The sequence below is a fragment of the Hyposmocoma kahamanoa genome, unplaced genomic scaffold, assembly GCF_003589595.1.
Source record: "Hyposmocoma kahamanoa isolate Upper Pololo Valley unplaced genomic scaffold, ASM358959v1 303, whole genome shotgun sequence".
Lineage (NCBI taxonomy): Eukaryota > Metazoa > Arthropoda > Insecta > Lepidoptera > Cosmopterigidae > Hyposmocoma > Hyposmocoma kahamanoa.
In genome coordinates this window covers 325991-352763 of record NW_020653784.1, presented here as the reverse complement: position 1 = coordinate 352763, position 26773 = coordinate 325991, and the positions used below count along the sequence as shown (strand labels likewise).

At 36.1% G+C, this 26773-nt stretch overlaps 1 protein-coding gene across 1 annotated transcript in view; it reads left to right on the top strand.

Moving 5' to 3' along the window:
- Positions 1-26773, top strand: part of LOC113229314 (neuropeptide FF receptor 2-like) — a 79105-nt gene that overhangs the window by 43895 nt on the left and 8437 nt on the right. The window contains exons 4-8 of the mRNA XM_026462868.1: positions 12826-12928; positions 16420-16517; positions 22401-22572; positions 22768-22883; positions 24220-24300. Coding sequence (XP_026318653.1) covers positions 12826-12928; positions 16420-16517; positions 22401-22572; positions 22768-22883; positions 24220-24300 — 570 coding nt within the window. The remainder of the gene's footprint in view (positions 1-12825; positions 12929-16419; positions 16518-22400; positions 22573-22767; positions 22884-24219; positions 24301-26773) is intronic.

Genomic DNA, 26773 nt, shown 5'->3' with positions numbered 1-26773 from the left:
TATTGGCGCTAAACCTACGAAATAATGTAAAAAGCTTTAAGTCGTTGTAAAACCACTAGAAGCAGGTACTTGAACTTCTTCGAAATATACACACATGACGACGCATCCAGTTATGTTCTTTGTCTAGGCCTAGGGTTAATGCAGCCTCTACTCAAACAAATATCCGCAATTTATAACTTTCCAGTCCCCGTACACCGAAGGATCCATAATTTCTGTTTTCCCAACAAAGCGCGTATCCGACCGTTACAATGCAAAATTGTGCTCAACATCCCAGTAATTTTATGATTTAGGTGCTACGGAGGAAGCGTCAGCATTAAAATTGGTAAATGCAGGGAAAATTATACTTTATAATCTGAACGCAATCTTCAAAACAAGCCAAAAAGTCATTGTAAAAACCTTGAGACGCGTCGCACCGGGCGCGACTCGCCGCCGCGCCGGCCGATCGTGCGTCGTGGAAAGTTCCGCGACCGACGCCGGCGCGAGCCGCGCACAGCCCACGGCGGGCGGAAGGCGCGCGCGCGTAGCGGAGTCGAGACTATATAACCTAACCCCTGGTTAAAAAAGCCGGCCTCAAAAGTCATTCATCCTTTACTTTGCCACCCTTAGAGGTGGAATATTTTCTTGAAATTCAAATGGGACCACATCTGAGGTACCTTCTTTCCAACAAAAAAGAATCATCAAAATTGGTTCACAAATGGCGGAGTTATCGCGTAACATACATACAAAAAAACATACAGACGAATTGAGAACCTCCTCCTTTTTTTGAAGTCGGTTAAAAAGGCCGCCCGCCGGAGCGTAAATTTCATGGTAAACGTTAGAACCACTCAAACGGAATATTATCATATTTATACAAGTACACCAAAAATTTCAATAGTGCTTTTTAAGTGCAGGATTTGCGGTGTATTACTGCATTTTATTTGAGATGTTTTTGTTGGTAGTACGGAGGGTATTTATTTAGCAATGCAGAATAATAATTTTTATTTATAAAAACTGTATTTAAACTGAATGCTTTTCTAATTTGCGAAACCAAATAGCCGCCAATTTGCGGTTGGATGAGCGCATCGCGTGAGCGGTTATTAAACGTTAGAACAAAAGAGTTATAGAATATTTTTATAATATTGCTAAGGTCATAATAAGTCCCTTTGTTTTCAAAATCGATCAGAATCAAGACAGTGTTGCCTAACGTATACATCACTAAATGTTAAATTTGGCCAAAGACATGTACAAGCTGCCGTACCACGAAACTAAATGCATTATACAAAAGTGCGTTCGTTCGATATTCATGGCGTGTTAACAAAGGATCACAAATATATCGCACCAAGTAAATGCCGCAATGTATTACAAATTATGAGACATACACTCGGTTGCATATTTGTTTTCTCGAAATTTGTACAAAACCAAAATAATTGTTTTTAAAATAAATTATGCATCTTCTGATTACAAAATCACTTTACCGTGGAAGGAAACGTCCCTGTTTACCCGTTTACCCACAGCTATGGTGCATTGGCAGTTTATAATGGTACAAGCATTTCGCGTTTTCGACTGGTGTTTATCTACGATAACGGTCGAGCGCGTTCTGAAGTGTAGCAGCGGCAAGTATGTGAATTTCACTTTGGGCACGCGAAGTACGTACACTTGTGGCGTCTATCTAGATATATGTCAGTGGTCTAAATCAAATTTACGTAGACGTTCGTTGCTTTCACAGCGCGGGCGCGGGTGTGCGCACATCGCGCATTTAGATCTATTGCTTCGGTCCGCCCGTACTTTCACAGTGCTTGGTCTAGCGACTAGCGTCTGTTTGCGATTTCGACGTGTGGATCTACTCGCACGTAGCCGCTTCATCACTGTGAAAGGGAAAGACACCAAGACCCGCGCGCCCGCACCCGCCGTCGCGCCCGCGCCTGTACTCTGAATGAGCCCATAAACAACGACCGTCTTCAACTTCAACTTCAACTTTTGTGTCTATGGCTAACGACCGTCTTAAAATGGTCGCCCACGATGGTGCTTATGTTATACTGTCACCAACTTGAATTGACTGCCAAAATGTTGTTATCTGCGCCACACTTTAGTTTATGTGTGGCAAAGAAAGGGAGTGGGATAACAATATAACCCGTACACGTGCCGTGGTGTCTGCCGTGAGCGTAATTGCGGGACCTACCCATAAACGGACAATCCGCTGTTCTTAAACGAGACCTAAGGATTTTTTACTAGATGCCGAGCGCCGGTTCACGCTTATCTAAATAGGTTCGAAGAGACTATTTTGTGCATTGTTAGGCGATTATCACACTGCACCGCGCCCCGCGACGGAGCGCGGAGCTGCGTTTTTTAGCGTTGTACTGAAGTACCTCAGTTGGTATGGAAAACACGCGCCGTCGAACACACTGACAACGCTTCTCCGCATGCGGTTTTACCGCGCCCCGGGTGCGCTCCGCACTACCGCGCAGATTTTTAATCTTAAGGTCATGTTCAGTTTTCTACAATGGATCTCGACGTCGATAAATTTATATATGCTGTTGAAAATCGACCAAATTTATCTTCATATTCTCTTAAATCTTTGTAATGAAGTTGAAATTATCCATTTATTGGTCTGGTTCGTAAAAAAGGATGTATCCAATATCTTCGGTGTCTTTTTATTTGAGTAAACAAAAATCAAATAGACAGTATAACTGCAGCGTCCTAAATGAGTTTCGTATCATTAACCATTCTTGCCAAAGAAGGATCTCGGCTACATATACAATCACTACGGCGATCAACTGCGAAGCGAGTATTTTAAGTGGCGCGGGGCCGCTAGACCGCTGTCCTTGCGTAGATTAAACGCGATTCCGCGTCTCGCGCTCCGTCTCAGCGCACGGTGCAGTGTGTTAATCGCCTTAGGCAGCTGAAATTGTTGCCCCGAACCGTCTATCTTGTCTATATTCACAGTGAAATTTGAAACTTGCTCGTAAGCGGTAATCACTGCCCTGCTACAAAAGTTAGTGTACGTACTGACGTTTTAAGCGAGTAGGAATCAATGTTTAATCGAATTACAAAAAAGTTAGGAATCCGAACTGCCTCCGTAGCCGAACGGTTACCATGCCGGACTGCCACGCAGAGGTCCCAGGTTCGATTCTCGGGCCGGGAGAAATGTTTGTATGGTTCAAATTTATTTCTCTGGTGAGTTTTGGTGTAATTTGTGGTTGTGTTGTGCCACGGACACACGCATAGACATGTGTGAGTCCATGGCACCCGCGACACAGAGTTTCCCTAATGCGGGGCTATGTTGAGTGTGTGCGTTATTTATTTATGTTATATGTTTATGTTATTTATTTATATATTATTTATTTATATATATATATATAACGATCAAACTAGCGATGCATCAGCAATTGATAGATTAAACAAAATGATTACATGTTAGAATCCCCACATTTTCCTCACATACCGCTGAAAGGGTTGTGACCCTAACTAGCCGTGAATAGGTTCACGTAAATAAAACGGAAAACTTCCGATCCACAAAATTTATTAAACAAGTAAAGTTAAAAGAAAAGGCTGTAACAATAAAAAGGTAAATGTAAAAAAAACAGGTACAACAGTATAAAACACTCCCTACACTTTAATAAAGGCACTTACCCCTAAATGGGCCGAGTAACTGAATTACAGATATAGGTACATGAAGGCTGTAGACTGTTATAAATTATTACACATGATTTAGCTTATTTAATGATTATAAACGTAGTAAAGAACCAAAATTAGCGATTATACGCGATGGAATTTGAAACAGCTCCGACTGTTGTAGCGGTCGAGCAAGGAGTGACCTTGGTACGAAAACAAAATGAGAAATTGAAGGAAGATGGAACAATTCAAATTTAAAATTTAAATACATGTAAAATAAAAAAAAATATAGGATACAAGCGGAGAGGCGACACAAAAAGGTGAGATGACGGTGTAAGGAGGTCACACCGTCACACCGCCAATCCCCACAAAATCCCCAGTCTAGTTCAAATTCCCAACAATTTGGCAACCCTGGATACAATAGTCGTAATTAGCGCGTTAGCTGGTTTCTGTTTGTTGACAAATAAATAAACATTGTGAAGTAATTCCGTGTCCTGAAATGATAAAAACAATTGAAATGAGTGCGTAACCTACTGTACTTCAATGTTGTGTGTATGTATTGTGCCGTCTATCAATAAAATACTGTGAAATCAGTCTGTGAAATGTGGTTGGCGTGAAGAAATAACCTCAATTTTCTAATGAAAATTTTATTTCTTCCAACATAAGTTAGGTATGTCATTAAAATATTCCTTATATTTATATTATAGGGAATTTATCCACTTTTCTAGTCATATATAACACATTCCATATAATTATACAGAATAAGGTTTTTTGCGACAAATTGGATTTTTTAAATTGTGACCTAGTGTGTTGAAAAGTTTTTTATTGCATAATACGCTCCCTATTCCCTATAACTTTTATAAAGATTCTGTAATACTGTCAAAAGAAAAAATCGCTTAGAAACATCGCGTTTTGTAGACAATCACAAAAGCTTCATAGGAGTGAATATTCTTCTACAACATCAAGTACATAAAGCAAGTAAAAATAATCTTATCGTATTCTAAAGTTTTTCTATAGATAAAGCTATAGACAAAATGCTCCCAACAGTGTCTTGAAAAAAACTTTAAATTCTTATCGCCATTTTTATTTTTAAAGAATGACTATGAAGTAGCCGAGAAAAATTTATTTTCTTTTTAAAAAGTAAATCTAAGTAGAAATTAGCTTGAAGAGGCCTAGAACTTCTCGGAAATGGTTTGTTTTGTGAGTTATTTTGTATATTTAAGCTTTCTGTAAATATTTAAAACCAAAAATCGATAACTGTATTTTTATTAAGTTTATATTTTATACATAAATATTTAAAATTTTGCGAGCGCATTACTTTTATGACAGGTTACATCACTTTTGACAATGTATTTAAAGTCGCACATCAATTCGCGCTTTCTAACCGATTTAATTTTACGCGAAAAAGTCATAAATATTATATCTAATTTCGCCATGTTGCAATTTTGATAGTTTATATTTTGTAAGCCATTAAACTTGAAGTCTAGTAATAAGAGAATTACGTCTTACATTTGTAACGCTTTAGTTACTTTGGTTTTAAACTAGCATTACTAAGAAAACTATCATCGACTATAAATTATCTAAAAACTGCCTACAAGACTAAATAATAACTGTCTACATTCTATAAATGGTCTTGTAGCATTCTAGAAGGGTACGAGAGTTGAGAAAAAAGATAAGAATAACTCTTAACACTACCTACAGATAACTTCTCAAAGCACTCTTGTGATCTACTAATAAAGTTGTGCCCACTTTTACTTTAAATTATTTAGAAACCTTCGAGATATCTTGAGGGAATTTCAACTTTTAAAATATGCAATCGAACTAAATTCTATTAGATATCTTATAATACTATAAGACATGTTGTTATTTAGATATGGGTGTGCTGCTAGGTAACGTGTCGTATGAGGTGTAGTTCTAGTTTCGTTGTAGTTTAGTTTTGGTTTAAACTTTTCAAATTGATATTGTGATTGCATTTTGTGCATCAGTAAAACTACATATTTACCAAAGCTAAACCTGTTCCGTTAAATGGTTAAATCTTTCGAAAATAGCACGATTGGCCTTCAGTATAGATTAGTTTCATCACAGTCTGAAATCAAAGCGACCGATTGCCCCTTCCGATTCCCTGTGATTACGTCATGTAATTGGTCAGTTTAGAGTTCTTTCGTTCTTGCACTTGGCCGGGAGTAAAGACATAATAAGATTAGTCATTTCGCAGGAAAATATTACTTCCAATTTCGAAGCAGTAGGCAGGATATTAATCGTGGTTATACTTACAAAAAGATTTTGGATTCAATAAAAACGTCTCGCCGCCTAGTTCAACGTTACAAAATTTGATAAAATAATAATATTATGTTGCCTGCTTATAGCTGTTTAAGCTGCCAACGTAACATTATTTTATCAAATTTTATTGCAACCTTAAATATTGATGGTTCTGCAACTTACCGCGTTCAACTTAAAATTTCAACCATAGATACTATGAAATGGTTATAAGAAACGTGCTATTGTGTTTGTATAATTATGAATTTTGTAGTGTAATAAAAACAGCTTATAGGAAAATCGTGTTATCTTTATTTTTTACTAATTTCTTAAAATTCCTTCGCAGAGCTAGTACTGTGTACCTCTTTGCACCATTACCGGTTTGGTGTAACCGTCACATAACTTAAAAATAATCAATGTCGGCGTGTGCTGCCTTGTTTACAGGAGAGAATCACATTTCGAAACACGCAACGCCTGGAGATTCGCAAGTCGTAATGGAGTAGTCGTATCTATACGCAGTAACATTGCTCACAAACTGCGTCCATCCATGAAAGTTTACTCAATAAACTTACTTAAACTTTAATCTCGATTTGTGAAATCGTTACGCCGAAAACTTTTAAACTTAGTTCACTTAAGTGCTCCAGTCTAGGAGTTTCTAATTAACCAGTCGGCAGATTAATTTAATAATTTCTATTTATGTCACGAGTGCCTTTGTCTCTTTACTTCGTTGCGTTGTCGTGTTACAAACGAGCATTTACCCTTTATTAATTATAGTGATGGAGATCCAATTACATATAATACAAAACGTCTCGGTTTGTTTACTTTAGAAGGTAGGTACACTAGAGTAGTACGGTTTACACTACATTTATTAGCGTAGGACACTCACCAGTTAGTCCGGAGCGCTTTATACGCATCGATCCGAAGATACAGTGTAGATGATGTATTTATTACCACGAGAACACAAAGGTAACAAGATAGTTAAGGAAAGACAAGGAAATGTGGGAAAAAGTAGTTGCTTTTCCTTGTCTTTCCTTAACTATCTTGTTACCTTTGTGTTTCCACAAACGAGCGATACTTCATATTGCGCGGCTCCCGCCGCCGCTGCATTTATTGGTCAAGACTCTAAGATAAAAGATTCATAACATTTTTCTAAATTAATTTTATTATTACCTTATATGGCTCTACATTAGCTGCGCCATTAACGTGAGAACATCGCAGACGTAATGGTACGTAATGGACGCATAAAAAAAATGTGCTCCAAATGCGTTACCTACGTAAAATATGTTTTTAATACAGTTGCTCAAAACGTGGTATTTTTCGCACTACAAATCGTGCCGAAAGTTGGAATTTTCGCACTAGTGCTTTTTACTTTTCCATTTTTTTTTAAATTTACTGTTGTTTCAAATCTTAAGCACAGAACTAAAGAAGTTGTATATTTATTTAATATTTATGTGCTTTGTGACGTAAGTCATTCGTCATTAAAACTTATATTTATTTACAAATACTATATAATGAACGTATCGAGTGGAGGTCTCTGCTTACCCCTGAATGGGCGACAGGCGAGATTTTTATGTATATATTTGTTTTATGTATTACAGATAAATTGTATCTCACTACCGTGCACCGGTTCCTAAAGAAGTTTAAACAAAAGTACCAGGACTTCATAATAAGAAAAGTGGTTACAGACCGATATTACAGAAAATAAACAAAAACAGCACGTTAGAACCTTAGAATAATAACGCATAGAATGATAGTTTCATATCAAACGAACTGTCACAAGTGAGGCAAAAATCTAATTTATGTAGGCTAGTTTTAGTAGTAGTAGCTTTCGGTTTTAGTGAATATTTATATAAAAATACAAGTTGAAACGCGTTACTTCCTTGTGGAATGTGATGTTAGTATCTATTTTATGTTTGTCTGACGTATTTTTACACTCATTTACCGCAAATTTTGTCACTTTTAGCTAAAATTCTTGATCTTGATCTTGGTACAAGTTGACCTTAAGCACTGAAGGCCCGCCCGCTCGTGTAGGCCCTTTTGGCGCGCTTCAATTTGCCTCGCTTAGCGTGTGCTGACTAGGTTTCTATGCGTTATTATTCTAAGGTTAGAACTATATTTCTAGATAGGTTAGAAATAATGGTTGCAGTGGTTATATTTCATTATTTTAATTTACTAGCAGAAAATGAGTTTTTTTTAAATACTGTTTTATTTTACTTTCAATGTCCTTTTTTCGCAAACGTATTAAAAAACGTCGTTTGATACACGTGCGGATTTGTCATTTTCACTTGTCTCGCGTCTTGACCCTCGCCTCTGGCTCGGGCCAAGAAGCCTCGAGCCTCGTGAATAATGACTAACTTTCCGCACTTATATCAAAAATAACTATTTTAATACAGTTGCTCAAAACGTGGTATTTTTCGCACTACAAATCGTGCGGAAAGTTGGATTTCTCGCACTAGTGCTTTTTACTTTTCCAGTTTTTTTTAATTTACTGTTGTTTTAAGTCTTAAACATAGAACTAAAGAGATTGTATATTTATTTCATATTTATGTGCTTTGTGACGTAAGTCATTCGTCATTACTATACTATATCTATGGAGAGACCGCATTTTTACACCTATGAAGTAAATGCTCCTTAGAAGCGATTATGTAGAAAATAAAGTAATATAAAATAGTAATTTTAATGTGGCTGAATACTGGCAACAGTTGCCATATTGAAAAAAGTCGGCCAAAAAAAGTACTATTTTTTTTCATCGTTTACATTCCCGCCTTTTTCATTAACTTTTTTACGATTTGATTTTGTTATTGACTACTAAAGAAAGAATTTACAATATTATTTATGCAAAAAATGAGTGATTCCGACGAGTGTATTGTAGATTTAACACCACCAGATATACGTGCAAAAACATTAATAGCAAGCAATAGTACTTTACCGGATAAATCGAAAGATAAATACACAGCCGTCTATGATCAGTTTATAGACTGGAAGCTAGAACACAAAACGGTTTCATTCTCGGAAAACGTACTTATGGCTTATTTTCTCGAACTGTCCAAGAAATACCAGGCATCAACTATGTGGTCAAAATATTCCATGTTAAAAACTATGATTAAAACAAATAACGACATTGATATAAAAAACTACACGAATCTGACTGCGTTTCTGAAGAGGAAATCTGAAGGATACCAAACCAAGAAGTCTAAAGTGTTGACAGCATCTAACATTGAAAGATTTATTAACGTAGCTCCAGATCATCAATATTTGGCTACAAAGGTAGGACTTAGACACAATCTTTCGTTTCTGATATGTACACTTATTAAGTTATCTACACTACAAATATGTGACTAATATTATTTATTAAATTAATTTGCAGGTTGCACTCATTTTTGGGATCTCTGGTGCATGCAGGCGCGAAGAACTGTGCAACATTACAGTTAAAGATATTGCAACTCATGGAAATATGATAGTAGTAAATATCCCAAATACTAAAAATAAAATTCCGAGATCGTTTACTGTTGACGGGCCATTTTACGAAGTTGTTAGGAAATACTACAGTCAGCGTACATCAAAAGGAAAGAGTGACCGTTTGTTTCAAAATAATCAGAAAGGGAAATGCACTGCGCAGGCTATTGGCATCAATAAATTTGGAAACATCCCAAAAGAAATTGCCACATTTTTGAATTTACCAGGTGCCGACCTTTATACAGGTCATAATTTTCGTAGGTCTTCTGCCACATTACTTGCAGATTCTGGGACTAATATGACAACCCTAAAGCGACATGGTGGATGGAGACCGAGTCACGTTGCTGAAGGCTACATAGAAAGCTCCATTGTTAACAAATTGAAAATCGGAAACCAAATAACACAGTCTATCCATATACAGCCACCAATTGAACACTGTCACCCTACTCCACACTCTTCCACGTTTTATGAACCCCAACCAGGCCCGTCTCAGGCCCCCGACAATATTTGTAAACCTGAACCAGGAACAAGTTCATCTGATTCCGTCGGACGCCAACGTTTTTGTACACCAACTAATAATCAAGGACCTGAGCCAGAATCGACGCAGACATGCGAAATTAACAGCAGCTTGAGTCAAACTGTGAACTTGCCGGCAAAGACCTCAAAGTACAGTGTTACTCTTAATAATTGTTCAAATTGTACTCTGAATTTTTATCAAACAAAAGAATAAAATGAGGTTTTTTTAAAATACTGTTTTATTTTACTTTCAATGTAGGTTTTTCGCAAATGTATTAAAAAACGTTGTTTGATACACATGCGGATTTGTCATTTTCACTTGCCTCGAGACTCGTGAATAATGACTAACTTTCCGCACTTGTATCAAAAATAACTATTTTGTATGTTTAGTTGTGATGATGAAATAAGAAAAAAACTTTCGTTATATTCAGGAACCCCTGATTTCGTTATAAACCGGTAATGGTGCAAAGAGGTACACAGTACTAGCTCTGCGAAGGAATTTTAAGAAATTAGTAAAAAATAAAGATAACACGATTTTCCTATCAGCTGTTTTTATTACACTACAAAATTCATAATTATACAAACGCAATAGCACGTTTCTTATAACCATTTCATATTATCTATGGTTGAAATTTTAAGTTGAACGCGCCTGACGCCTCACTGCGCTCAAGTAACGCACGACGACGCGCGTCGACGCTTGAGTCCATATTTGCATAACACAAATTTGTACCTTAATAATGGGTAAATAGAGATGAACATGCTATACGCGAAAAACATGGCGCGTCGCGACGCTTCAACGCTGCGCCAGTGTGAGTTGAGCCTTATATATCGCCTCCACCAGCATCGCGCGAATTTAAAATTCGCGTGCAATACGCCTGACTCTCGACTCGTCCGCATGACGCCCGTGACTCGCGCGAGTCGAGATAGAAATCTTTGGTTATGTTCAGTTTACGCGCAACGTTCAGAGCGAGTTCTAGGGAAATGAAGCGCCAAAATTTTGGTACAATAGAAATATATAAAAATGAAATAAAATAATCAGTTTACTGATATTTACTGAATCCGTTCTCAAACGCTCGCGTGTCGAACGTTTCTTCTGGACGCAACGTGCTTATTTTGTTATTTTGCAAATCAAAGTAATTATTATAATAATAATTATTAATTATTATTATACTTTATTGTTATTTTGGTTAGATATTCAAAGAGCGCGCTGCGCATCTCGACGCCGCTTGTTGCATCTTCTTTTTAATTTTTTGTTTAAGAAATGTAACTTTACATTATAAAAGATAAAGACGTTTACGTTGTATTTGATCATTTGCCTGTGGCAATTTGAGGCGACCCTTTGGTGCGAAGGTATTAGAACAAGAGTAAATAAAAACTCAGCTTCCGTTTACCCGGACATTCTATTCAGGTAAACGAACCTTATACAAGAAATATAATAGTATACGCCATTTCAGTAATAACCATTGACTTACAATTATATGGACGTCGGGTCCGCGCTAAAAAGTGTCCGAACTTATAGGGCGTTAAAATCGTATACAGAGCGTCATTCACGCTTTAGTCTTCGTTTGTTCGACTGACAGCGAAGCAAGCAAAATTAGACAGTACTGCGATGACATTACAATTTAAATTCAACGTTTTAGCTTTTTCATATTCCTTTACATGTCACTACGTTTAAATAGGTTGACTTGGGACATTTTTTTCGTGGTTTTTGTATTAGACCCGTCGTCCATTTATTTGTAAGTCAATGGTAATAACATTGTCATCCGAAAAACGTACATGCTAAATTTTATATCCTAATATTAAAATCTGTAAAAACTGAGTGGGTGTAACAAACAGGAATGGATAACAGGTAATAAGAAAAATTAGATAGTGAATGTATGTGTATAATATTTCTTGTGTAGGTAATGCATTACAGTAACATTTACTAAAAGGCCTCTTCGTATTTGATCCTCAAAGGATCGGCCTGTGGTTTTGTACTAAGGAATTCCCTGTACAGTAAGTATTAGAGTAACGAAATTAGTTCCAGAACACTACCCCAGAACACCACGAACAGGGGCAATTTGGGAAGAATTGCTTTATTAAGTTTTGCTCATCAGAAATTTGTCCTGGGATCCGGAACTGCTTAGTTTAACTTCATTAAGTATTACAGTTTGTGTTTTTTAACGATTTTGCTTTTTAATTGTTACTCTTTCTTAGTAGTATATTTTTGCAATAACACTGCACTTTCGCATACAAAATTTTAGTAATGAATTTAGAATATAAGGAAATTACCGTTCTATAGTTCTGGCCACTTTGTAATGAAATAAAGTCTTTTTAGTGTCAAATTCAGATAGAAATTTATTTCAAATAAAATTCTTAGGTTTCTGAATTTAAAATATTGACGTAATATTTCTTTCGTTTCGTTTGGCTTTCCTTTTGGTTCTTTTCGCATTTACTTTGAAATGCATACATAAACTGCTGAAACTCCTGTATCTGAGAATGTATGAATGATATTTATTGCCTTAAAATTCGGCATACAAAAGGTGGTACACGTGTATACACAACAAGAAATCGAGTATGGATAGGATACAAATAACGAACGCAATGCGTGTTTTCGGTTTTACCCGATTCCTTAATGGAAATTTTAGACTTACGAATGAACCTCGTGCAAGATTAGAGCTTAAGGTGACTAATGACGAGTTGCGAGATATTATAGAAGCTGTTACACCGTAAACTCAGTCGAGTTAGTAGAATGATTTGATTTAACAATATACATACATAGCTGCGAATAGAAAATGGCTTTACCCAACCTGTGTCGTAATTTGATATATTATGCTTACATAACAAGTAATTGATTTAGTCTAGTCAAAATAAGATTTTGCGGGCGCATGAAGTCCACACTGCGTAGGACTCACGGAGGACTTTATTACCTATAAGATAATTTTGTTTAGAATCTTGTAATATTTCTAAAAACAAGCGAATTTTAATTTTTGATGTAGCTACTCAATGACGTGTTGTTCTTTCTAGATAGAATCGAGAGACGTGTACTTTTGCACAGAAGATTGGCCGGCGCACGAAATTCGGAAGCAGTTCGGGACACTCAGCTTTACGTTAGTTTACGCAATCCCGGGTAAGTTGAGGGGAGTCGAAAAACAAACATTAAACAGTCCATAACGCTTAAAATCGTGATGAAATCTCCTGCAACTCGAATGGACAATTTTTATTAACGCTAATAAAGTAGTCATCAGAAGTTTGCACGCAATTTTTCTGGGACATCTTATAATTAGTCTGTAGTAGATAAGCTTCCATAGTCCGTAAAATTTAGCTTGATGGTAAACGATCAGTGAAACGAGAATCAATTATAACGTATTTAAACCAGCGTTGTAACGAATATCTCTAATTGCAGGTTTTTGGTCACGATATGATTTCTTTTTATTTTCTCGATTTTTCTGTAATTAGCGATATTTACTTGACCAATATGAATACGAATCTAGTGTTTTGATGTCATGGTAATAACTGAAATCAACTCATACAAGTTAGGTCCATCATACGAATAATGGCGAAAAGGCTTGGTGCCACTGTTTTTGTCAATTTTCAGTAAAATTTCCGTAGATGTACCGAGTATACCTAAAAATAGTATGTTGGTGCACATTGGATAAAAGTTCACCAAAAATAGGCAGCTTAGCCGAAAATAACAGAAAATCACTGAAAATACGTAACGTTTTAAAATCACTGCTTAACCATTTCAGGACGGGATGAGTTGATCGGTGACATATCCCAACATAAATATTTTTTCCTTCGGAAGTAACTTCATTGTGTTATGATGTGGAAATATATATTTTCACCTCAGCAGCTCGAACAAGGCTATTTTGCTGTGTGAAATCAGTGAGCAAAATCTTATTTTGCTCACTCCGTGAGAAAAAGTAGCTTTTTGCTTTTTAAGTGGAGACTTGTCATTTAATGCGAAGGGGTCTAATACAAATTCGACGTATTTCAAAATCAGTCGCTCCGTCCCTTTCACTTCATTACAAGAAAAAGGAAAAAGAAAATTATGGTTTATTCGTACTTCGATATTTAAGCTACATAGTAGACCCCCACAAAATGGCTGAACGAGTGCACGTTCGGAAACTCGTCAATTCATCTAAAAGATAAATTATGTGAGAAATACAAATACGATTTTATACTATGATAATTTAGTTTTTACAATTTTCATTAAAAATAAAGCAAGTGTTGCAATAAAAATATGCTAAATTTATAACGTCAATTAAAGATAACAATATTTACAATGTGTGATTTCAATGAATACAAGCGAGAACGTTCCGGAACGCAATAAATAAAAGCGCGCTTTCTTTTTTTTTAATTCAAAATTTCTTATTTGCTTGCGATAGGTACTTCTTTGATAGTTAATTGGATACCTACCTACGTAATAAAATAGAAAATATGAGCGATTCCAGTGAAGACGACAATTTTTTAACTCCTCCAGAGTTAGTTGAAACTGTTAAAAATGCTGAACTAAGTTTCTTGTTAGTATATATATATGTTCTCGCTGCTGAGGTGAAAAGTTGTATGTATCACGCGAGAGCAAAGTTATTTTGCAGCTCGTATTTTTGAGTCCCTCGCTTCGCTCAAGATTCTAATTCTGAATCACTCGCTACGCTCGTGATTCAACTATAGAATCTTTCGCTTGCTCAGGACTCAAAAACAGCACTCGCACCAAAAAACGACTTTGCTCTCTTGTTGAACAAATAACTATTATGAAAAAAACCTTAGTGAATTAACTCCAGCCGTGATGTATCAATGATTTGTAGATTTATATTATGTACGATAATGGGTGGTAACGTAAACATGTACAATAACTGCAGTTTTGTGATTTTTAAAAATATACGGACGCTGCTACAAATTTACGTCGTCGTCTTAATTTTGTCGACCTGTCATTCTAATCAAGCTAATTTTTAGGGAGTATATGTAGTAGTACAAGTAACTTCATTCAAACATTCATGCGTGGCTGATCTATTTGCATTCAAAGCGTGTAATAATTATTATATAAAATTGAATACCAGACGTTTTGAATGGAACAGAGACTGTAACACAACCCTTCTCGTTGTTTATTGTGATCAATTGGAGTCTGAATTAATTAGTAGATGCTAATGAATTTCCCATCCAATATAATGACTAAGTGTTCATTCTGCTTGTTGGAATTTCATAAGCCCATTACTTGACGCTTGATGCAAAGATACATGATCGAATAAAGACAGTGCAATGTGGTAATTTTCTTTTATTATGAATACTGCTCGTAGTGGTAACTGGCAGAGCCCACCTAATGTCACCTTATCAAAATGGCATTCCATTTTTCTACTATATTTATAAAATCACAAAACAAAGCTGCTAAAACTTTTTTTATTGTAATTCAATTTAAATCTTGTGTTTACAATTTTGCATTGTTTTCATAAATTGTTTCCGAGGCAAGTTTAGTGTTGGCCTGAAGCGTTAGAAAACAATTTTAATTGAACAATCTTGGAGTCGAGGTTAAGTACACGCATCCAAATGGAATTTTGTACATCGTCGTCTTAGAGTGAATATATATAACAAACCGGAACACAGCAACGCTCACATGACTGCTTAGCGGCAGAAATACGGGTAGATAAGGTGGTAGTACTTCCCTGGACGAACACTTTCACAAGGAGTCGGGCTCTTTTCTGCTTAAAATGATTCTTCTCTCGGATGCTATATTTTATTATTTTAGGCAAACGCGTCCCATCGTCGGTCACATCGTCGCTTAACATCAGGTGAGATTGTGGCCAAGCGTGTGTCTATTATATATATAAAAAAAAAATATTACTTTAATAGCACTTTATCGCGGAGGCCGGAAAACAACAGGTTGCTGGACGAGTACGAGTTACAAGGCCGAGTGAAACCTTGTATCAATACGAGTCAAGCAATCCCGTTTCCCGCCGAGACCTATATAGTGCTTTCTCAAATAATATGAGGTAGTACCTAATAAAAGACTAAACAGAGGACGATTTATAATAGAAAAAGTAAAAAAATATTGTTTAATATCAAAAGCAATATTTGATATGTTAGGACAATTTTGCTGAAAGAATATGTTGTTGTTTTTCTAGGCACTTAATAGTAGTCTACTGAATTTCTGATGGTGTAGTTCATGTAGTTCTTCAGTGTTATTATGTAAACAAACATAATTATTAATAGTAGATAGATTTAAATGTTTCAAGCAGCCGACAGTAATGAATTTTCATACTTCTTTTGCGGCACTTGGCCGGAAAGAAGTCTCACGATCCATAAATGGCATACTTTCCGTGTTCGATTTTTGAACGTAATATAAACATTTTCGAGCATGTTTGGGAACAAACATACAGTCGAATTGACATTTGAGTTAAAGTTTAATAAGTTTCGTTTCAACAAAAATCAGCTAAAGCATTCTACGTAAAAATGCGTCACTGAGGTATTCTCTCTATAGTAACGCTCTACTCGTAACATTGAAAACAGGTACATATTGTTTCACGACCTTTGTTTCCGTTATGTATTCAAATTTAAATGACCACATCCGATTTGATCATTCCGAAATGTGGGCCTGGCAGAACTAATAGTTTAGTGTATCTCCAGGGTCGATCACGATTATGTCGTACGCGTGCATGGGCCGCACGCTCTGCTCCGTGCGTCCACCCTTTGACATCGACGAGGGGAACGTCAGCATGCAGCAGGTTAGTGGCAGTTGGTGTGACTTCGTTTTTCGCTTTCAGTTTAGATTTATGTGATAATATTGGAACAACGAGTGTACGTAGAAAGTCACCGATATCAGAATATACTCTACATTTAACTATGCTAAATAATTGCCTCCGTGGCCGAACGGTTACCATACCGGACTGCCACGCAGAGGTCCCAGGTTCAATTCCCGGACCGGGAAAAACATTTGTATGGCCTACATTTATTTATCTTGTGAGTTTGGTAATTGTAATTTGTGGTTGTCTATTTGTGTATGTAAACACAGGCTTTACCTAGTGCGGGGCTCTGTTGAGTGTGTGGGTTATTATTATTTAACTTTAAGGAAGTAATACACATAGAGTGCGTAAACCACCCACTAAGACCCCGGATTATTGTCATGCATTTTGATGTGTATTTTTGGTGTAAAACAAGCGATTACTTTACTAAGATGATGCAGTTAGAAGAAAAGTTTTAAAACTGTAAGTTAAAATATTAGTAGAAAAATTAACATGCAAAAATTCGTGAGGTCCACTGATTCGTTCCGTGGCTTAGTTGACATAGCGTCTGGCACGGTTTGCTAGAAGACGTTGGTTCGAATGCGAAATAGTTTTTTCTAAGTGTTCGATCTTTTTGTATCTGATGACTTGTAGCACAGGTGTTAAACCTATAGCAAGCACCAACTCCTACAAAATACTGTTCTAGAATTATTAAGAAGTTGTATGTTGAGAAAATGAAGTATTATTATTATTTGTATTAATAATTATAATAAAATATAACAGTTTTCATTTTTTACCTTTTATTTTTAGATTCTGGTTAAATTCCTTAGTTTGGGCGGAAAATACATTTACGAATAATAATTTAGGTACCTAAAGGATTTGTGAAGGCTGATTCCCCGTAAACTGATAATTAATGTAACTTTGGACAGCGGAAGCACAAAGCCGCTGTTTGGATTATAGTTTTGTTGCCTCAGACTTCGAGAAGACGAAGTTTACATTCACATAGGCATATTAATTTGAGTAAAGTGCTTTATTGAATAACTATGTGATGTTCGCGGAAGTGGACGAAACTTGAGCTCAAGTAAATAACCGCCTTCAATTCTGCAAATGGCCCTGGAGTACGGGAAAATATTCCATTTAACTCTGTGAATTCGAATTCATCTAAGTCATTCGACGACCGCCGTGCCTTGCATATCGGTTTTCATGGGGTCGCCATCTCTGAGGTTCCAAGTTCGATTCCCGGCCGGGTCAGTTTGGAAACTAACTTTTCTATATTGTCTCGGCTCTGGGTGTTTGTGGTGCCGTCGTTATTTCCGATTTCCATAACACAAGTGATTTAGCTACTTTCTTTGGAATCAACGTATGTGATGTTGTCTAATGTCTAAGACACATAACATAAAACACAAAGTATAAGGAACATAAAGTTCAAAGTACAAGATAAAACAGAAACCTGTTTGAATTTATTTTTTTATTTATTTAAACACTTTATTGTACCACAAAGTAACTTACAAATTTTCAGAAACAATTTAAATATTTGTGTACAAAGGCGAGCTTATCCCATAAAGAGATTTCTTCCAACTAACCTTTAATTTAGTGAATAACCTTGTATAATCTCTGTAAGATTCTTGGAAACTTATAGAACTGTTTTGTGGACAAACATTAACATAAAAACGGAAAATTCTAAAGGATTTACGCTTAAACATCATGTAAACAGCGTAAATTAATTTTAATTTTAAAATCAAAGATAGACACTGCGAGTGTATTATTGTACACGAGTATATAACCAACTTAAATTTAATATTGTTACTTGATGGAGATGTGTCATGCAATAAATATCAAGTTTTAATGAGACCCTCGCGTCTCCGGGGACACGAGGGTTCTACGCATCTGTTTCATGCCTGCAGCGAGTTGTAGTTAGATGAGTTTTCTGTGCCGTCGATATTTTCGTCAAAAATGTTTAACGTCTTAAAGGCTAACTAAGAAATGTGTGTATAAATAGATACTACACTCCGATTTGTTGGTGGTTTATGGGTACGTTAGTTTAGTTGTTTTTTATCTGATCGCAGAAACTTGTGTTAGTGTTGTTGTTATTGTTGAAAAAACTTTGCGATGCGTAGTTACAGTGCATAAATAATAACTGGCATAAAGTTTGAAATTTCACTTCACTGCCACTGCACCCGTCACCCTGAGGCATAAGTTGACTAGTCCCATGTGCCTGTAATTTCGCCAGTACCCTTACCCTTCCAAATCGGAACACAGTAATGCTCAGATTAGAGCTTGGCGGCAGAAATATGGATGGTGGTAGTACTTATGCATACCATTTTTATAGATACATTACTTTTGTGTATTACTTTTTTTGGGTAAAATGTGGTGGTGTTTTATTAGTAATATTATTGCTACGAAGTGCGAACAATGCAAAGAAAAATTTCTTTGACATAACTTGATTTGAACCAGTCTCTGTTGCCTAAACATTAAAATCAATTATTTTTCCTCGGTAGAGACAAATACTTTAGGAGTAGTTTAATTTCCCAAACTTTTAAAACAAAAATTAATGAGCGACCCGAGCAAATTTGTTGTCAATCTAAACTTTTTTATCATATTTTATGTAAAATTGTATTACGAGCATTAAGTACTTGAAGTATAACGAATGTTTAGCGCAAAAGGGCCAACGGATCCTTTGGGATTTCCATACTGCGGACCAATTGAACTGGGTCGGACGATTTCCGGAATTCGTGATGCAAACTATCCGTTTGCCTCTTCAAGGGTTAAGCTATTAGATCGCGAACAATATCCTTTATCTGCAATGAAAAAAAATTACAAAAGAATTTTACACAAATACATTAAAAAAAATTAAAAAACGAAGACTTATGCTTGATTTTGACTGAGATGGAGTAAATATTTAAATAAATGATCCGATTAATTTTTTCCTTAAGTAGTAATTTAACGGGACAGTTGCTTCAACTGTTTCAAGCACAAGTCGGGTCATGTATGGAGTACTGCTCCCTATGGGATGGCTCTGCTACATACCAATTGGCCACTTTGGATTCAATCGACAAGCGTGCCGTGAGGCTTGTAGGTGACACGGATTTAATAGAAGCGAGGCTGCATAGCTTTGAACACCGTCATAAAGTTGCCAGCTTATCGTTATTCTACAAGATAAATCACGGAGAGTGTACGATGGAATTACATGATTTGATTCCGCCTTTCCCATTCCATCACCGTAGGACCAGACGAAGGCTGACGTTCCACGCCTATGTCGTGGATATTCCAAAGATTCGCACGAAGCGCTTCGCTTCCACATTTACGAGTACATGGCGTACGGCAAAGGAGTGGAATTCCCTTCCTGCAGACTTGTTCCCCGAACGCTATAACTTGGGCCTTTTCATGGCGAGAATGAATAAGCAACATTTAAGTGTGTACATCGTCGACCTCATCGGCGCCTCCATCAGGTGAGTTGGAGGTCAAATGCGCTCTTGTTGTACTTTTTAGAAAAACAAAGAATTACTTCATTCAAACGATATCCAGAATACTGACTATTATTTTTTTAATAGATAACAACAAGTGCGTGTTTGGCTTTCATCTTACCTGACGGAAAGCGGCAAAGCGGTCGACAATTTAGCATGGACATCTACACAACGCCTATTATTCTCTATTATATGGTGTACGCCATATACATATGGAATAAAGTAGTTTAAAAAGCAGTGGATTCACAAGCTTGACGGCTGCCGACTCAAAACTGAAAACTTTGTATTGTAGACAAACCGAATTCTCATTTCTTGTAGTGTAGTTGTTATTGTCTTTGTATGTGTCACTGGTATTACAATCTATCTTCTCCCAGTTCATTTTCCTCATTGTGTAGCACAAAGTGGCTAAAGAAGCAATCTTATTAGAGAATAATATGCTGATCGTTAATAAATTATTTTTGTCCAATGAAAAATAAATGGATTTATGGCACTATTATCCTGTTACTTGACATCAATGTAATAATGTATTTATTTAGGTTTTCAAAATTACCCCAAAATGTACTCATATTTTATATAATATGGTTAAAATGATATACTACAATTTACATGTGAAAATGATATTTAGTTAAACTGTGTTAGTTAAAAGTGTAGTTAAACTGATCGATAAATAAAATATGTTAAACTAATTATTAACCCATAGCTTGTTTGTTGCTCGACCGTCTTTTGTGTTGATGTCTTCTTGTAGAAGAACAAGAAAGTGAAAGATTTAACAAGTGGACGGTGTCGAAGTACAGTGAAGGAATGTAAATTATAGTAACATAAACGATATATTTTGTAAGTCATAACCTTTGTTGAACGCTTTCAACCGATCATGTCAAGGTTTTCGTCTCTAATACGGGTGAAAGGTTAAAATTATAATTCTAATTTGTAACAACAATGTACTGCGTTTCAAAGATAGTAGTTTAAACGAACACAAGTTATCACAATGGCTTCGCGAGTGACACGCGGTGTTCCAACTATGATAGTTTCCCTAATTACTGAAACGTATGCGTCTTTTGTTGTGCATTTGATCTAAAAATATAGTCAAGGAGACATCAACACGATTGTTAAAATGTGAAATTGTTTTATAGTCCAGAAGGCACTCAAAAACCCATTAAAAGTCGTACGCACATTTTGGGACCACACAGTTGAGTATATTTTTATCGATACAACCAAATTACCTACTACCGGTCACAAGTGACATTAGTGCTAAATTGATGTTCTATTTTTGTTTAAAACTTAATTTACTTGTAAGTTTGAAACAGTGTTAATAGTTGATAGGTATATGCCTATTCTACTATAGTACCAGACCTACAATAAGTGATTCCACCTTGTATAAGTAAAAACCGACCACTTCAATGTGCCTATATTATCTACTAAGCTTTAATCTGTATTTAATATGTTCTGTACACCGTGTCGATTTCGTCAAATAAGCCTAAACCTTCCCAAACAGACTCGAGTAATCTTCATTTTTTGTGAAGCTCCTCAGCTGGATTAATTTGTACGTGTAGATACTCTAATGCCTTATTACATTTTTTGTTATCGCCGACGTCAAGGCAATGGACTGGCTACTGCGTTGTATAGTATATATTTGTTCACCGTGGATGTGCGTGACATTATAAAAAATCTATAGTAAAATTGAATATTTCAGAAGTATAAATACTTGTATAACTCAAGCATATCAGGTGTGAGAAAACTTGCACCTGCAAAAAGGGCATGCCCAGTAGTGAGGCGTAATATATGGATTAATATAGTGCAATAATTACTTAATGGAGTTAGGTTAACTATATTTTGTTAAATATTGACGTTGCCATCACAAAAACTCGAGAAAAGATTTCCAATTATTTATTTCATAGAAGAAACCTACTGGTTTCGATTGGTGTTCAAAAAATTTGATATTTATTCAACGGAAATCAAAAGTCAGTATCAATAATTGGCAATAACTCTATTGGAGAAAAATGTATACGCATATTATTTGTTAGTTAGTTATGCGAGTGGCTGCACTCGTTTCTACAACCGTTTAGTTTATTTGTGCAAGTCGATAATTAATCGTAAGGCGCGGTGATTCGAACTTTCATTGTTGCTTTCATCATTTGCAAGTCGTTAGTGCTGAAATTTGGTAGAATTATTTTCAAACAAACTTTTGTGTCGAACGGCTAGGACTTGGAATGCTATCTTTTTGTTTACAACTTGGTACCAATTGCCTGTACCCACCGGCCGTATGCGTTTTGTTTCATTTATACCTACCAGCCGCTTCCCTTACATGCATTACATCTTTTACACAATCAATTCATCTTATTCTTGGGTAATTCTTTAACGTTATTAGGGTAAGTTGGTGGTGGTTTTATTAGGAATACAGCCATTAAAAACGTGCGTCTTTTAGCAGGGTTTGCGCCTCATGAAGGAGCGCAAGCGGGTGGCGTGGATTCTGCTTCTACTAGCCGTACTGTTCGCGCTCTGCTGGCTTCCCTACAACATCATGCAACTGTTGCTTGATATCAACCTCGTCAACGCCAAGGACTTGAGTGTTTACTTGCCTTATGCGCTATTTTTGGGTAAGAATAATTGTAATTGAGCAACCAGAAAACATATTAGTAGTTTTTTAATAAGTATCTTTTCTGATTTATAGTAATCGTTCGTTAATTAGGAGTGCATTGTCATTCCTTCATTTATATACCATTTTTGACTCCACACGTATCTTTTTACATCTGAGAGGTATAACACAGTATAATTTTGTAAATGGTAAACAGGTCACGCGAATTCAGCCATAAATCCAATAGTATACTGCTTTATGACAAGGAACTTCCAGCGGTCTGCCAAGAAACTGCTTTGCGGCAGGAACGTTTGCCAGCAGACTAAATTCACGGTAAGTTCCCTAAATAAATAAATAAGTTCACCAAAATAAATTTTAGAAACAAATTAGCAGTATGGCATTTTTATACACTTCTATTCCCTTTGTTATTCATCGAAATTTTTATGAGACGATAAACTTGTAACTACTGCAAATGTAATCATAATTAATGTTATTTATTTATTTTTATTTTATTTTTTTTTTATTTATTTATTTCTAATTACAACGGACACATCCAATTACAGTAATTAGCAGGTACAATAACAATAACAAAGTAATAATAATAATAGTACAAAAATATAAAATTTAACACATAGACAATAATTACAAACAGGTAGACTCACATTCATCATTCTCGCAAAACATTATACAATTATTTAAGATCTCCTTCCATCCATCCGCATACACATCACATTCAGGCTTATCAAACAAGAGCGCGTTGATTTGAGCCAGTATCCAACAAAGAGGGGAATGTGCACGTGCCACCGTGCGGGCGTGCGGTGGAGCAAACAAGCGACGGTGCGGCTGACCCGCCCGCCGCCGCAAGTACTGCTCTGGGACGTACAGGAAACTCAGTTGGTTGTGGAGATCAGGAGCATCAATACAACCCCGAAGAATTTTCATTCCTATTAAAATTTGATTTCTTGCTCTACGCGCTCTAAGGGAATTTAAGCCCAGAATTCCTAATAGAAATGAAGTAGGGTATAGATAGGGGTAATAGGTGTAGATGCGCTTGTACAAATATCTTAGGAATACCTTCTGGACTTTTTCTAGCATCAGGATGTAGGTGCTTTCATAAGGGTGCCACACGCAACTACCTGCCTCAAGTTTACTACGCACAAGTGCGTAGTAAAGAAGTTTAATAGTTCGGGGATTCCTAAAGTCACGACAATTCCGAAGGACAAAACCCAAACGTCCAAAACTTTCTTTCACCACGCATAACATATGATCATGAAATGTAAGTTTGGAGTCAAACATTACGCCTAGGTCCTTCGTTGATTCTAAGCGTGTAAGATCATCATTGCCTAATCTATATTGATAGCGTGTTCTAGACAGCTTTCTTCCGAAGGTCATAACACAGCACTTTTTAATGTTTAAATGCATCTTATTTTGTTCACTCCATTCAAGCACTGAATCCACATCTTGTTGCAGTAATATGCAGTCTGTTTGTTTCCTAATCACGAAGGCCAACTTTAGGTCATCTGCATACATAACACATTTTGCATTTTTAATAACTTGGACAAGGTCATTTATCATGATCAGGAATAACAAGGGACCAAGTATTGAACCCTGACTGACTCCGGAACGAGTGTGATAAGGTTTAGATATATAACAGCTATATTTGTTTCAGTGGCGGTGTACCCAAAAGCCCGAGGGCTCGTCTAGCGACTACGACCTGTACCATGAGCCGCACAAAAGATGTTACTTGCAGGTCAACCGTTTTGCTATATTTTCCGATATTGCCATGACATTTTTATTACTGAATTTATATATGAAATAACGAGAAAATAGCAAGAAAATACGGCTCATGAGCACCAAAATAAAAGTTTATTGTTAGCAACACCCACTTAAAATGTTGGTTATAACCTAACGCCATTTCAAAATGCGCAAGGAAGCTCTCTAGCAGGTTTTGACTAAAATGAACAAGGAAGTAAATTTTTTTCACAATAAACACGGAAATGAGCATTTTTAATCTTTACGTAGGTAAGTAGAATATTAAGCAATTTTCAAATTTTTTAAATAAACTATTTATTACTAGACATTTTTTCTTGTCGTCTATATTTATAACTTTCCCTTTGTAGGATTTTCTTTGAAATAGTCTTATTGTAGGTGGATAAAACTTAAAATCTTATTAAAAGAATGGTGGTAAAAAACGGCTTTTGTAATAGTAAACGTGGAAAGTATTTCGTTAAGATTGGAACAAGTGCCAGATTGACGAATTAGGCTCTTTTTAAATTAAATTCCTGTTAATAATAATAGTCCAATAATCTTAAAAAAAAATTGCTAGTAGTCTTTAAATAATTGAATGTGTTGAGCAAAACTACAATTTATTAAGCTCTTTTTACGAAATAAAATGTATAGTTACGTCCTTCAAATTGAATATAAAGCAATTTCTCTTTACATGCAAACATCCGTTGCTTATAAAATTTACACGAAAAAATAAAATTTAATTTCAAACAGAATGTATTGTTCACTTTTTTTTAACTTATATAGTTCATAAGTTAAGTGTTATTATTTGAAAAAAATAATTCCTTCCCACTCGCGAGGTCTGCGCAGTACTACGCTCAGTCGCCTTTCAGGCTTTGCAACGAGTGAACTGCGCGTGTTTATGCCACAAAAAGTTGCTGTTCCTAATTAATTTCACTTGTGTTTGTGTCAAATTTTATTTGTATATACATATATTTGACTTTGTTCTTATATTTTAGATTTTATAAATTAGTTATTTCGTTATATTTACATTGCATCTTTTTTAATAACTACCAAAGACTAGACAATATAGATTAAAAAATAAATGTAAGGTGAAGTATGGAATTTGTACAATATACGTGCAAAAAATATGGCACTGGACGAGAAGGTTTATGTGTTCTGGACGAGAAGGCCTATTTGTTCTGGGTAGTGCCGCGAAGTGGATTCCGTTGCCCTTGGTCTCGGGTTTGATTCCCAGTAGAACAAATTTTTTATATGAACTTCCTGAACTTAGGCCTGGTCTGGGTTTCTGGTAATGCCTATGTTTGGAATCAGTTTCTCTGGCACTCATAAGGAGTACAGGGAGTTCCCTAGTTTGAGATCAGGTGGTTGGCAACAAAACAGACAAAAGTACATTACTCAAATTGATTCTACCCGGAGATGAACCCAGGACCAAGAGCTACGGAATACACTACACGGTATTACCCAGAACACTTAGTAGCAAAAAACCATTTTAGGAAAATTCAATTCCCAAATTGGTTCTACTGGGAATCGAACCCGCGACCAAGAGCAACGGAACACACTCCGCGATACTACCCAAAACACCTAGGCCGGGTGTGTAATGGAAGATATAACAACAAATAATCTATTTTCACTTGGTATAATAACATTTCATACAATTTCTAAGGATATAATCACTCACTGTATATAATTAACAAAAGGTATAACAACAAAAGGCATAATTTCAATGTGTATAATGAACCTTCAGTATAACAAACATTAGATATAATGATTAAGTGACATAATGAACAAATGGTATAAGTACTACCACTATAGTGTATTAAATAATAAACACAATATTACGTTTTACGAATAGTTGAAGCGCTCTACATTATGTTGATAAGACTTTTTTACTCCATTAAATGTACAATCGCAAAATATAATTGTTTTTGTAGAGCTTTAAGTGCTTTTTGTGTGATGAAATATATTTATTAAAACTTTAAGCAGAATATTTAATAGCATATACTAATCTAACCTAAACCCGCAGGAGGTGGTCGAACTAACTAGCAAATGCAAACAAATTCGGTTCTGGCAGCTTTGTCATTATATACCCTGTGACCTTTGTATCATGCAAGACTATGTCAAATGTCTGTAAACCATAAATTAGGTATGTCTGTTGAGCGTTATATTTCGAATCGCACCCCACCTAGGCCAAAAGCATTTTAGAAAAGTTAATTTCCCAAATTGATTTTACCGGGAATCAAAACCGGGACCGAGAGTTACGGAATACACTCCGCGTCACTACCCAGAACACCTAGGTCAGAACCATTTTAGAGAAGTTCATTTGCCAAATTAGCTCTACGAGGAATCGAACCCCCGACCAAGAGTTACGGAATACACTCCGCGGCACTACCCAAAACATCTAGACCAAAACCATTTTAGAAAAGTTCGTTTCCCAAATTGGTTCTACCGGGAATCGAACCCGTGACCAAAAGTTA